Raw genomic sequence first — 13,399 nt, 5'->3', positions numbered from 1 at the left:
TTTTAAGGCTTTGCTCTACCATTTTTTCTTTTCCATGTTGACTTTGTACAATTAAGGCATTAGTTGTTCATTTTCCACCCACAGTTCCTGCTTTATCCATAGACTATGTGTTGCAGGAATGGGGACCTCTTTCACGGCCTGAAACTGGGCTCTTGTCTAACACTCGGAAATGAATTGTCCAAGGAGACACATGTGCTGACAAAGCAAGAGATTTTATTGGGAAAGGGCGCCCGGGCAGAGAGCAGTAGGGTAAGGGAACCAAGGAGAACAGCTCTGCCACATGTCTCGCAGTCTCGGGTTTTATGGTGATGGGATTCCTTTCCGGGTTGTCTTTAGCCAGTCATTCTGATTCAGAGTCCTTCCTGGTGGTACACGCCTTGCTCAGCCAAAATGGATGCCGGAGAGAAGGATTCTGGGAGGAGGTCGGATATGTGGTGTTTCCTTTTGACCTTTCCTGAACTCCTGCGGTTGGTGGTGGCTTATTAGTTCCGTGTTCCTTACCAGGAGCTCCTGTCGTAAAACAACTCATGCAAATGGTTACTATGGTGCCTGGCCAGGGTGGGCTGTTTCCGTCAGTGTCCTTCCCCTAACATATGGACCTTTCAGCTATAGAGTGAGCATGGCTCATGTTCGGTGCCCAAGAAACGTTTGCTGATCCAATGCTGTTGTAGAGCAGGATTCCAGTTCTGCCTCATGACTTAAAAGTGCTAATTTGTTCAAATCACGAAAAAAATATTCATGGACTCACTGCTGTTTTAAACTTCCTCTGTATCAGAATGAAGTCTAGAAATACTGCATCAATTGATTTAGCCACAAGGTTTTTCAAAAGAAATCTAGAAGAAACTTACAAATTATTTTAACAGTAGCATACCTAGAAATGCTCTGTGATGACTATACATGAATAGCAGGTGTTGGATAAATTGGTGGTGGGAGGTGGGGGATATCATGATGCTGCTTTTGTGAAACTAGTTTGAATGATGAAACTTTTCTCAATAGTGGGTTTCCAAGTTTTAAAAGATTGTTTGAGCTTGGTGTGATTTATTTCTATTGTGAAATGATTTTAATTTATGCCGAGAACCTTCTCTGAGACTTGAAAATTCAGGTATTTAATCTTACTCTCTAAATTATTTTTACTAATTGCTGCTTCATGCAATGTCAGCTGCAGGTTGAATAACTATTTACTATCTGCCTTTGATAGTAAAAAAATCTATATCTTGCCTAAGGTAGTGATCATTTTAAAGAACATGTAAAGTGCTTTTTCTACTTATTCTAATTTTTCAAATCTTCTTAATTTTTTTTTTTTTTTTTTGCACAGTATCTTTGGCAGGATCCCAGTGCCTAGATGGGTATGGTCCTGAAGTTTGACCATATATATTATGATGTCCACTTTAGGGTACTTTACAAGGAAGTGTTTTTAAAAGATCTTTCACTTCAGTCTATTCCCATGATTCTTCTGAAGGAAAAGGATGTCATATCTCTCAAATATCTTTTGATCTATGCTGACTACTCTACTATTTAGTCAGAACATTTCTAAACGACTGAAGAGAAACTTCTTAAGTGCTCAGGAGAAAAAAATGTTAACTTCCAGTGCTGCAGTAATAGTTCTAAATTCTTTCACATTTGTGTGGTTTTTTTGTTCCCCTTAATGTGGGAAGCCTTGCCAGTCATCCAAGAAATTAGACTAAGTCTTAATAGAAGCATATAAAATAAAATTTTCATTGGTACTTTTGTCACTGGGGTAGGAAAAATAGGCTTACAGCAGGCACTTGATCAGTTTTCAACAGTTTTAAAAGCCTTATCATGTTCCTGGTTGGGTCTCTCTGCTCTTGCTAACTGAAAGTGCATCCTGAAAGTTAACTTTAGGGAACAACTTTGGCTTTCTGTCCACATGTATTCTATTATATCGTGTTGCCAAATAACAACTAATGAACGACGTTTTTAGGGTTACGAAGCATTGAAAACCAAGTTCTGGCTATCTTATATGGACACTAATCCCAATGACAGGTAGTGTGGCAAGCTTATTGGGGTTCTGTAGAACCCCTTTAGCATTAGTAAGTGGAGTGGCCTTCCATTCTTTGCCAATAGGGCATGCATCAGCTTAGACACTGCAGTTTGCACACAGTGAGGCAGGACAGTGCTGAGTTAGAGGCACCCACCTTTGATGGAGGCCAGGCTTTTCTCATGTACTCCTTGGTTGTGGGGACTGTACTGCATCAGAGCCTGTTCTTACTAGGTATGCCCTGCCCCTTATTTTTATAGAAGTGGAAACTGAGACCCAGAGGAGGTAATCTTCTTACCTAAAATTAGGCCACTTGTTAGTAGCTGATCCAGGATTAGGTTCCAAATTGATGGCCATTCATTTACTGAACAGGCACTGGAATACATATTCAGTCCAGGAAGAACCTTACAGTCAAGTATGTGAAACAGTCAGGTGAACTAGTAATTCTGATGCAGTATAGTAAATACTGCTCAGTGCATCAACCAGGTGCTGTGCTGTGAATGTAGGGAGGTCACTAGACCCAGTGTGATGTTGGTCAGGAAATACTTTTCAGAGAAAGTCTGGCTCAGGTCTCCTGGACCAATGACCTAGATCTCTGAAACCACAGTTTCCTTTGCTAAAACTAACCTGCAGGTTTTGAGAAAAGATTACAGAGGATAGGTGCAAAGTGTCTGGCCCATAATAGATATTCATCAAATGGTGACTGACATTATTATAAAAGGAATGAGGCAGTCTAAACTACATCTTAGGAAAGACAGACACTGTTTAGAAAGGAACCCTTGAAATCAGTAAGGAATGTCCACAGGAGATGCAGTTCACTCTTTGGCACCTATGGCAGAAGAAGCTAGGGGAGAAAGAACCTTGCCTTAGGAGAGAGATGACCCTAGTGTAAAAGGAACAGGAGGCAACAGATGCTCAGACTTCTAGAATACTTTAAACTAATGTGTTCACAATCAGTTATTCTTTCAAGTTCTGGATGTCCACCAAAGCTGAGGAAATGGCGTTAAGTCACTAGAGCAGAAGTTTTTAACCAGGAAATCCATGGATAAATGGCATATGCACGTGTGCACTTGTTTCAGGGGCAAGCATTCATTTCTTTAATTAAATTCTCAAACTGCAAATCATCAAGCTACAAAATTGTCGAAATTCAAAATATATAAAGTAACTCAGACCTTTAACTCAAGGTCACAGTTAACTCTGGCATAAGGAATTCATACATAATTGGGGAACCCTCCAATTGTTTCTCCAACAAAAATATTCATTAGACAAGAGCATTCCCAGCACTTTTGGCTTAAGCAGACACCTGGACAAGAGAAATGTATTTGGCTAACTTGCACTCCTTGAATTGGCAAACCACCAGTATCATTTTTCACATTGGTGGTGCCCCATGGAAACACCTTGCAGGATTTTACCTTGTGAATTCATTGCCAAATCCCTATCTTCTTGGCAGCAGCTATGTTAATTTCTTGCCAAATGGGTTAAGGCAGATATGGCCTAGTATTGTGGAAGAAGATATCCCCCCTTTTTAAAAAGAAATGCATAAGCATTCTGAGACCATTTGGCATGGTGTGGTCAAGGCATTGAAGTCTGATGCCAACTTCTTAAGATTATAATTATCTTATTTAGTAGCAACTTCAGCCAATAGTCAGTGTTTGATTCATGTAACAGTGTAAGGGCAGTAGCAGTGTGAATGTTAGGGCAGAACAAAGATTACTCAAATTCATGCTGTAAAAAACTGAGGAGGAAAAAGATTTTGATTTAAACTAACTCATTTAAAATTGTATCCTGATGGGCTTTCTGGTGGCTCAGTGGTAAAGAATCCACCTGCAATGTTGGAGACCCAGATTTGATCCCTGGGTTGGAAAGATACCCTAGAGGAGGGCATGGCAACCCACTCCAGGATTCTTGCCTGGAGAATCCCGTGGACAGAAGAGCCTGGTGGGCTATAGTCCATGGGGTCGCAAACAGTCAGACACGACTGAGTGACTAAGCATGCATGCAATTAGGAACATATCTGGATAACTAATGATATCCCACCAGAAAATACTCAGTATGATATTTTCAGACAAGCCCTCTTTTCTTAAGTACTGGAATAAAACCTGCACACCATCAATTGAGCAACCGTCCTTTTCATCCTCTCTCTGGCCCTGTAGACAATCTAGTTGATGAAGTGTGACATTGTGAATAATCTTGGTTTTGCCAGCTAAGCTTTTCCCACCTGCTGTCACAGAAGAGCCGTACACCAGTATTTTCATCAACCTGTTTGCAGTGCTTCTCATCTCATCATTTGAATTTGGTGAAGCAACCAGAGGAAACATCAAAATTGCTTTCCATTCTGCGTAACAGTAAAGGAGAATAAGCTGCTTTTTCTGTGCAACTGAATCCTGACATTGGTGGTTCCTGGGCTCTGGGCCCATTGCTGACCAAAGTGAACAGGCTTAGCTTATCAGAGTTGTTGGGAAAGAACTTTATTATGGTTTCTTAGCTTTTGTGCTTGCTGGAAGAATTTGATGAGGATGTAAAGTAAATTATTTTCTTCTTTGATAAACCAGGAAGAAATGTCCTTCATGTCAGGTTACAATGCAGGCTAACATGCTCCTTTGATATATGCCACATCACCAAGGCAGAAGGGTCTTTGTTAATGACCTTTGCGGTTAAAGGTTACTCTCATTTTGATTAACTACAAAACTAGCAAGCAACCAATGCAAAGGATACACCCAGGTAAAACTGAGCAGAGGGGCTCTAGACACACCTCTTTGTTGCTGAGAGAGGACCATGTATAGCTCTTGGTCTAAGTAGCCTCCATGGAATTAAGGACCTGCAGGTCAAGTGAACCATCAGCCTAGGGAAGAAACAGCATCTCACTGAAAATATCTCCCCATTTCAATATAAAGAAATTCTTGCCATGCCAGAATTACTTCCTTTTAAATGCATTTTTTCCAGCATCAGTGATAGGGCACACTTGCCCTTAACTTATTAACTATCTCCCACCCCCCTCATCTTTTTCTCAGTTGTTTGATGAACTTGTGATTTACCCTAATGACCTTACATGTTTCATTTACTGGGTTTTGTCTGATTGATAAAGGACAGGAATATTCATATGTGGTAGTTCATTAGTGAAGTGAAGTGAAGTGAAAGTTCCTCAGTCGTGTCCAACTCTTTGCGACCCCATACAGTCCATGGAATTCTCCAGGCCAGAATACCAGAGTCGGTAGCCGTTCCCTTCTTCAGGGGATCTTCCTAACGCAGGGATCGAACTCAGGTCTCCTACATTGTAAGCAGATTCTTTACCAGCTGAGATATAAGGGAAGCCCAACAGTACTGGAGTGAGTAGCCTGTCCCTTTTCCAGCAGATCTTCCTGACCCAGTAATCAAATCAGGGTCTCCTGCATTGCAGGAGGATTCTTCGCCAACTGAACTATCAGGGACACCCCAGTTCCAGTCGGTAGGTGGCATCTTTTATGTAGATGTTTTCTTGATTTCATAGTCATTCTGCTTTTTCACCAAGAGCCAAGAGCACCAGTTAGGGTTGTCAGAAGAAAAGCAGGATGCCCAGTTAAATTTAAATTTCAGATGACAACAAATAATAGGTAAATTTATATCTCAAATGTTTTTTTTTTAATCTAAAATTCAAATGTAACTGGGTATCCTTTATTTTAATTTGCTAAATCTTGCAACTCTAAAATGAATCTTCTCCAAATCAAAGAACTTGCTGTACAGAACTAAGAGATTGATGGCTCTTAAGCCATATTTCCTGTGGCCATTTCCTTATAATACATAGCAAAACATTAAAAATAGGGACAGACTGTCATAAGAAAAAAAGGATTAAACATAAGATGAATATAAATGAGATAGTAAGAACTCAGTGAGTTACCTAGAGAAGCTATGAAATTTTTAGTCTGTTGAAAGAGAGGAACATGAACAGGATTCCAACAAATACCCAAAATTTAGCTTCAATCATTCTTCCCAAGGCATTAAAATGTACATTTTTATCCAATGTCTTACTTATTTTCACCCTCCAGCCTTCTGGTTTCTGACATTTTTTCCAGAAATACATTAAATAAAATAATTGTACTTATAATCATAGAAAATCTGGTATAGTTTATCAGTATCTTTTTGAGTAGAGATGGAGACATTTCTACTTTTCAACTACTTTTTCTTTAAACGTGTCCAGAGGCTTCTCACATCTAATACAAATATGAAATAAATAGTATATGTTAATTAAGAATAACAGATACCCAAGATTATTAGATGTTTTTTAGAATTTTAAAGTTGAATTTGGCAATAGAAAGGGCACTTGAGTGTAGGGAAAAAGGAATCCCAAACCAAGAGGCTTGCCAAGTGACGAATTCATGGATATATTAATAAATGAAAAAAGTAGAGAAATCAGTGCTAGACAAGGAGAGACTATTGACTTTGAAATGCGGTGAGCTTATTGAAGCCTCTGGGTGAGGTTCTTTGTAGCGATACCTAATTGGGTGGCTCCTTGCCCATTGGCCCTGTAGTATAATGGTCACAGGACTGACACCTGACCCAAAGTGGGCTAAAGGTTGCTCATGCCTTGGAACATTAGGCTTACACTGTGAGACACAGAAGTTGCTAGACTTAAACCCGGTAACAGTGGTGCTGTTAAAAAAAAAAAAAAAAACCCACCAAAAAAACACATCAAGGAATTTCTACAGCCGTAATCTAGAAGCTGTCCTTATTCCTGCTGTTCCTCAATCTTGCATTTCAGCTGTATCTTAGATTGCATCAACTAGTTCAGTATTTTTCCAACAGATGTCTTTGTGCTTAAGTTAGCTAGAATTGGCTTTTGGGTTGCTTGCAAGCAAAAAGAAATTGTATGACGTTTTGAGGTCAATTTCATCTCATTTTGATTCTCATCTAATCAAATATGCCAGATATTTTGTTAGGAGAGATAGAATGGTGAATGAGATGAACATGATTCTGCTTTATGGAGCTTTTAGTCTATCAGAGAAAATAGACACTGACAACATAATTAAACTATGGAAATGGAAGAGTTTCATTCATTCATCATACAAATATTTACTGAGCCCCTATTAGATATAAAGCATTGTTCTAGATGCTTGGAACATCTGTAGAGAAAACAAATATTCCCACTTTTGTGTCTTCCAGCAGGGGATGAAAAATAATCAATAAACCTAAAAGTACATAAATAAATAATATAGATTTAGAAGGTGGTAAGTGCTATGGGAAAAGAAATTAAAAAGGAGATTGCAAGAAATCATGCATACATCAAAGGGCTTAGAGTCCAGAGAGAAAAGACAGGTTGGAGAAAGTGAATTATTTTTAGAGCTGAAATACTGGCAACAAGGCCAAATGGTCCAAAAAGGTGAAGTTAACCACAGTATGTTGTTAAAGACTTTATAAGCCGTTTTGAGGATTTTGAACTTTATCCTAAGGCAGTCCAAAGCCACTTAAGAATTTTAAGCTATGGACATGATCACATTTACATTTTAAATTTATCGTTCTGCCTCCAACCTGGAAAACCCATTGAAGGCTAACAGTGGTGGATGAGAGAGAATAATTAGGAGGTGGTTGTCCTAGTCCAAGTGAGAAATGGTGATACCATTGATTAACATGTGTTTCTTGAATTGGAAAATGGTAGCTGTATTTAAATGGCTGTTAACGAGACAAATTTTCAGCTTATCATATTTAGAGTAAATTAATGCCTGTCCAGGTTTATCTTCTGTTCTTCGAGCTTTAATGCTGTTTACCAATTTGAAATGTTGACCACTTTTACACTGGCTTCGTACCTACCGAGTTTAATTATGTCTCATCTTTAGGAAGAAAATATATGACAAGTTAAGGAGCTGTGCAGCCACAGGACAAGCATTGATTCTGCTCACCTGCGTTTATACCTAGCTACCTACATATGGTTGTCCTCAAATTCTGAGAGAAACAATACAGGGTACAAGCAAACCAAGTATATACAACTCCTCTATTAACAGGCCTTCCCTTTAAATTCTTGTATTCTTTTCTTCCTAGTGAGATAGTATAGATGATGTAGGAGAAAACCACATGCTCCTTTTACCATTCCACTATTAGGTCTTGATCAAGGTTTATCTGCTGGTAAGCAATAGGTCATTTGGCCCTCATAATTTGTTATAACATCTTGTTACACTCAAATAATATTTTTTGAAGGCTGTGAAACTAGACAGGTGTTATGCTTGGTTGCTGCACAAGCAGTTTAGCACTTAACCAGTTTCACTGGTATGAATGAAGTTATAAAGTATAAGTCGCTCTTTGTGACCCCATGGACTGTGGCCCACTAGACTCCTCTGTCCAGGGAGTTCACCAGGCAAGAATACTGGAGTGGGTTGCCATGCCCTTCTCCAGGGGATCTTCCTGACTCAGGGATCAAACCCTGAAACACATATTAATCAAGGGTATCACCATTTCTCACTTGGACTAGGACAACCACCTCCTAATTATTCTCTCCCATCCACTACTGTTTGCTTTCAATGGGTCTCCTGCATTGCAGGCAGATTCTTTATCATCTGAGCCACCAGGGAAGCCCAAAGTTAAAGTTACACCCACCTGTAATTATTTGAATGTTTAATTTTCAGCATAGATACTAATCCCATCTTAAGCAGTCAGTTCCTTTTTTCCTTTGACCTGGGAAGAGCTTAGGCTCTTTCAGTCCCAAAGATGTAGACAGAAATTGCAGTCAGCCTTCAACTCCACTGCTTCAGGTCTTGCCAGTACAAATGTAACAACAATGGGAAAAGAGATTTTTGAATTCTCTTAGCATCCCTCCAAACATTTCCCCTCTCATGCTTGAGGAAGTGAGAAAGGAAGAGAAGAGTGCCAAGTACCACGTTTTGCCATGCTGGAATGTAGTTTCCTTTGGGCCAGTTGGGTGTTCTTGATTGTCAAGAAATCTGCCTTTCTCAAGGAAGTTGGGGGAGATCAGATGGTTAAGTGGCGCTTAAGGACATGGTTTTTAAGTGTTACCATTGTAATATCTTATTTTAAAATGTACTTTTTAAACATGGGTTTCCATCTTGTATTACTTTGTGTCTTGGTCTCTCTCCCTCATGAATTACTTTGCATCTTGTTTGAAGTGAACAATTTTCAAATTTATATCCTGTCCTACTTTTATTTCAGGAACTTTACTTAAAATATCTTTTCCCCCTCCACCCTGCTCAGATATGCATGAACATTATATGCATTTCATACTCTTTAAAACAGAGAAAATAATAAGCCAATCTGAATAGTGGTAAAAGAAGAGTCAGAGTAGAGATTTTATTCTCAAAAGAGTGGACAGAGCAGTATCTTCTTGTTGCTATCAGTTATCTATTGTTAATATAAGTCATGAAAAGACATAAATTAGTAAAACAAGGCAATAGAACATGAATTTGGAGGTATTCTCAATTCCATGCAGCCCAGCATAGTGAATGCTTACTTCTTGGGAGCAGGTAACACATTCTACTCCTTTTTGTATCCCCTTACTCCACCGAAGGAGTCAAGCATATGCCTACTGGTTACTAAACACATGAATAGATGAGTAGAGTAAATTGAAATTAATGATACTTAAGAGACATCTAATACTGTCCTTAACTTTACTAGAAGTCACACCAGTGATGGACGCAGAAGATTTTATTAGGAATTGAGTGCTGAGTTATATAACTCTCTGGGGCTGATGTGTGGCCACACTCAAGGAAGGAGCTACTGGAGAACAGACTAGAAATTAGGCAAATGGCCCTCAATTTGAGTATGTGTCAGAATCACCTGGAGGGCTTCAGAGAGCAGTGTCCTAGGCCCTAACCTCGAAGGGAGTTTCTGATTCAGTAGATCCGGAATGAGGCTTTAGAGTTTGCATTAGTTAGAGTTTGCATTTCTGAGATTTCCCCCTTAGGTGGTTCTGATGCTGCTAATCCGAATAGAGTTTGAAAAGCTGGCCCAGCTCCGGGGATCTGGTCAGGCTGTGCGCTGTGTGATTTGCATAGAGAAGGAGGTAATTACAGCAATTTCTGAAGCCAGTACCTAGATAATGTAACAAAGAACTTAAATGGGAGTTAAAAATCAGGTGACATAAATAAGATGGAAGATAGAATGAATGGAATCAACCTAGTAATACCTTCAGCTTAGTTAATTTAATTTAGCAATGTTAGACCATCCACCTATATCTGAGCTAATATGTAGATAAGTTATTTCTGAAATGTTTACATTGGCAGAAAGTTTATGCCCTGTGCATATGTCAAGGTAAATGATGAAGATGGAGAGAGGGCAGCTCAAGGAGAGAAGACACATCATTCAGCCTAGAGAAAGAATTTAGGAGAAACTACCTCCACTTCCCACTCTTCACTCTTCCCACCCAATTAGTGCTCTATCCCTGGTAAATATCCTCAGGAGGTTTCTGAAACTGTAGCGACAGCTTCAGCAACCAGGTATCATGTGGAAGCGTTTCACTTTATTGTAATAGTTAAGCGGAAACTACCTAAAATTTAGACCTGATTGCATATGCTTCGTTGTGCTCAGCTAACTGGGTTTCTTGCATTTTAAAACTTGAGTATGAAGTTTTTGCATACTTATCTGTGTTCCTTCCAGTAATCGTTTAGGACTTTGGGGAACATTAACATTTATCTTTGTTACAGAATTTTACAGACTTAAATGGATTTTCTCAACTTGCCAACAAAAAGGAATAGAGGTAGTGCATTAAAATGAAATATGTCTAAAAAATTGTTACATTTTGGTAAGCAAATGGTCAGATGCTCATATTTAATCTAATTTCATTTCTGAAAATATTTTTTAAAAAACTGCTTAGTGATCCTTTCAAGGGAAAACTCAGCTCATGTATAAAAAGCCATATAAAAATGACTCCAGAGACCTTGGCTGCACATCCAGCGGTCAAATATTTCAATGCTCCGCTGCTCCCGTTCCTGTTACAGGTACATGTGACAGCGCTGCAGCGATGAGTGGAATTTTAAAGAGGAAGTTTGAAGAAGTTGACGGCTCCTCGCCCTGCTCCTCTGTGCGGGAATCAGATGATGAAGTTTCCAGCAGTGAAAGCGCTGACAGTGGGGACAGTGTCAATCCATCCACTTCTAATCATTTTCCCCGTGAGTACAAAAGCCATGACTGAGACGGATTGTTTGGTTCTACAGTGAAAACAATTGTATCATTGTGGTGATTTTTTAACTGTTATTCCTAATTTTGTTTTGCTTGTACAATTGAACTAAAAGCAAGACATGATTAAGGAAAAATGAAAGATTTTTGAGGCATCAGTGGATTCCTTTGTTTAGTGGATTATTTGATAGTGTTAACCAACAGATTCAATGAAAAATGACTTTTTATTATTATTACTTTTCAAAGGAAATGCCCTACTCTGGGATGCGGAAAGACATGTCTAGGCACAAAAAATGTATCCTCATCATAGCTGAAATGATACTCTAGGAGAAAAAAAAAACAACAACAACATGGGGAAGATGTATTTGGAAGTGGAAAGTCTGGGCTCACTGAGAAAGCGCATAGCCAACCATGATTTAAGAGATTAAACAGCAGCAAAACTCTCCCAAATGTGCAAGTACTGTTTATACCTCTTTCTACACATCCCTTTCTTCTCTTATCCTTAAGAATAATATTTAAAGCCCACAAAATAAAAAAGCTGTATTCTTTCTCTTTTTCCACTGCCCTGTAGCATCACAGCTTCCTGTCAGGCAAGGTACTGTGAGGTTTGAAGGACTGACAAGGGAATTTCATAAGGTAATACAGTCTACAGGCTAAATGAAACTATTACTAGCTAAATAATCTTGAGTTTATGTTTCCCACAGGAAGCTTTTAATATATCGTGATATGATGACAAATAACTAATTTTAGTTTTTTATTTTTCAGTTAAGTAGCTGATTTTATTAATATGTCATTACATAATATAGAATTTATTTTGGTAATGTGACTACCGAGAAAACCAAGAGAATTAATCATATTTTTAAGAGTTAATAAGGAGCTCAATAAAACTATTGAACATGAGACACATATACTAAAATCAACAGCATTCCTTTAAGCAAGCAAAACTCATATCTACAATTATTATAACAAAAATGTCATCAAATATTCAGGGACAAAGTAATTGTGTGATGTAGGTTGATCTTCAGATATATTTACAAATGTCATGATAGTGTGAAATGAGCTTGTGTTTTGATTTTAAAGATGTATGTTATGTGTTTGGCCTTAATATTAACAGTGATAATAACAACAACATCATTATCTAAGATGGTTTTGTGAAGATCAAAGAGCAAGTGAGATAATACACATGAAAGAACTTTGTAAAATGTCAAGTACTGAGCACATGTTATATTAAAATTTATTCTCATAGCTCACATTTATTGGGCACATGCTGTGATCCAATAGCTTTATAGACATTATTCCTACCCTTTACAGCCATCCTGGAAGAACCACTACCTTCAGTTTACAGAGGAAATAACTGAGGCTCAAAGAGGCTAAATATCTTGCCCAAGATCACATAGGATTTAAGACTAGACACACATATATACATGTATGTGTATATATACATATATATATATATATCTATATATTTATGTGTCCCATCCCATAGTCTTCACCTTTTCTATTATCTCATTCTGCCCTTTAATTATATAATATTGGACATGTCTTTATGATGCGATTTATTGTGAGTTAGAAAAGTACTTGAATTAATGAAGAGACAGGTTATGCTTCTGGATATAAAGGTAAATCTATTAAATCTTTCCACATTAATTTGTGGATATAAAAGTATAATCTTTATAAAACCCTCAACTAGACTTTTTTAGAGGTGATGGAATAATAAAATCTATTTGGAAAAATAAGCTAATGAGAATAAAGGGATATTTTTAAAAAGAAGCCATAAATCTTGAAAAGCTACCCCAGGTATCAAATAATCGTAGAAAATTATATAGTTTAACATTTTTGGTACTGTATTAGATCTAAGAAAATAGAGAAAATCTCAGTGTAGTATAGATAAGAATTATATATTATATATACATATGTTATATGAATAGAGCATTATAAAACAATGTGAGGGAGGAAGTATTTAATAAGTGATTTTGGTGTTAGAGTTTGAAATAGAAAAATTCAGAAACCCATCTCACAACTTATACCAAAATACATTTCAGATGGAGTAAGTAGACAAAGATTTTTAAAATTCATATCATGGGGGAAATTACATATTTGCTAAATGTTTGGTAGGATTGTTATCTGAGCTTTGAAGTAACATAAAAAAGTCACATTGCAAAATACTTAAAATATTTAATAATAGAAAAGTATTAAACATACCTGATCCCCCCAAAAGCCCAAAGTAAAATAATCTATATTGGAAAGAAATTTGCAGTTAGTATGGCAAAGCATTATTGTCTAATGGCGTACAAAAATACACATGTA

At 37.7% G+C, this 13,399-nt stretch overlaps 1 protein-coding gene across 4 annotated transcripts in view; it reads left to right on the top strand.

Annotated features, from left to right (window-relative positions):
• CSRNP3 (cysteine and serine rich nuclear protein 3) overlaps positions 1-13,399 on the top strand; it is a 203,802-nt gene that overhangs the window by 105,372 nt on the left and 85,031 nt on the right. For all 4 annotated transcript variants that reach the window (XM_027558853.1, XM_027558862.1, XM_027558872.1 and 1 more), the window contains one exon: positions 10,915-11,085. In XM_027558853.1, the coding sequence (XP_027414654.1) occupies positions 10,915-11,085 (171 nt within the window). The remainder of the gene's footprint in view (positions 1-10,914; positions 11,086-13,399) is intronic.

This window comes from Bos indicus x Bos taurus, chromosome 2 (genome assembly GCF_003369695.1).
Source record: "Bos indicus x Bos taurus breed Angus x Brahman F1 hybrid chromosome 2, Bos_hybrid_MaternalHap_v2.0, whole genome shotgun sequence".
In the NCBI taxonomy this organism is placed as follows: Eukaryota; Metazoa; Chordata; class Mammalia; order Artiodactyla; family Bovidae; genus Bos; species Bos indicus x Bos taurus.
This window is presented reverse-complemented; position numbering and strand designations above follow the sequence as displayed.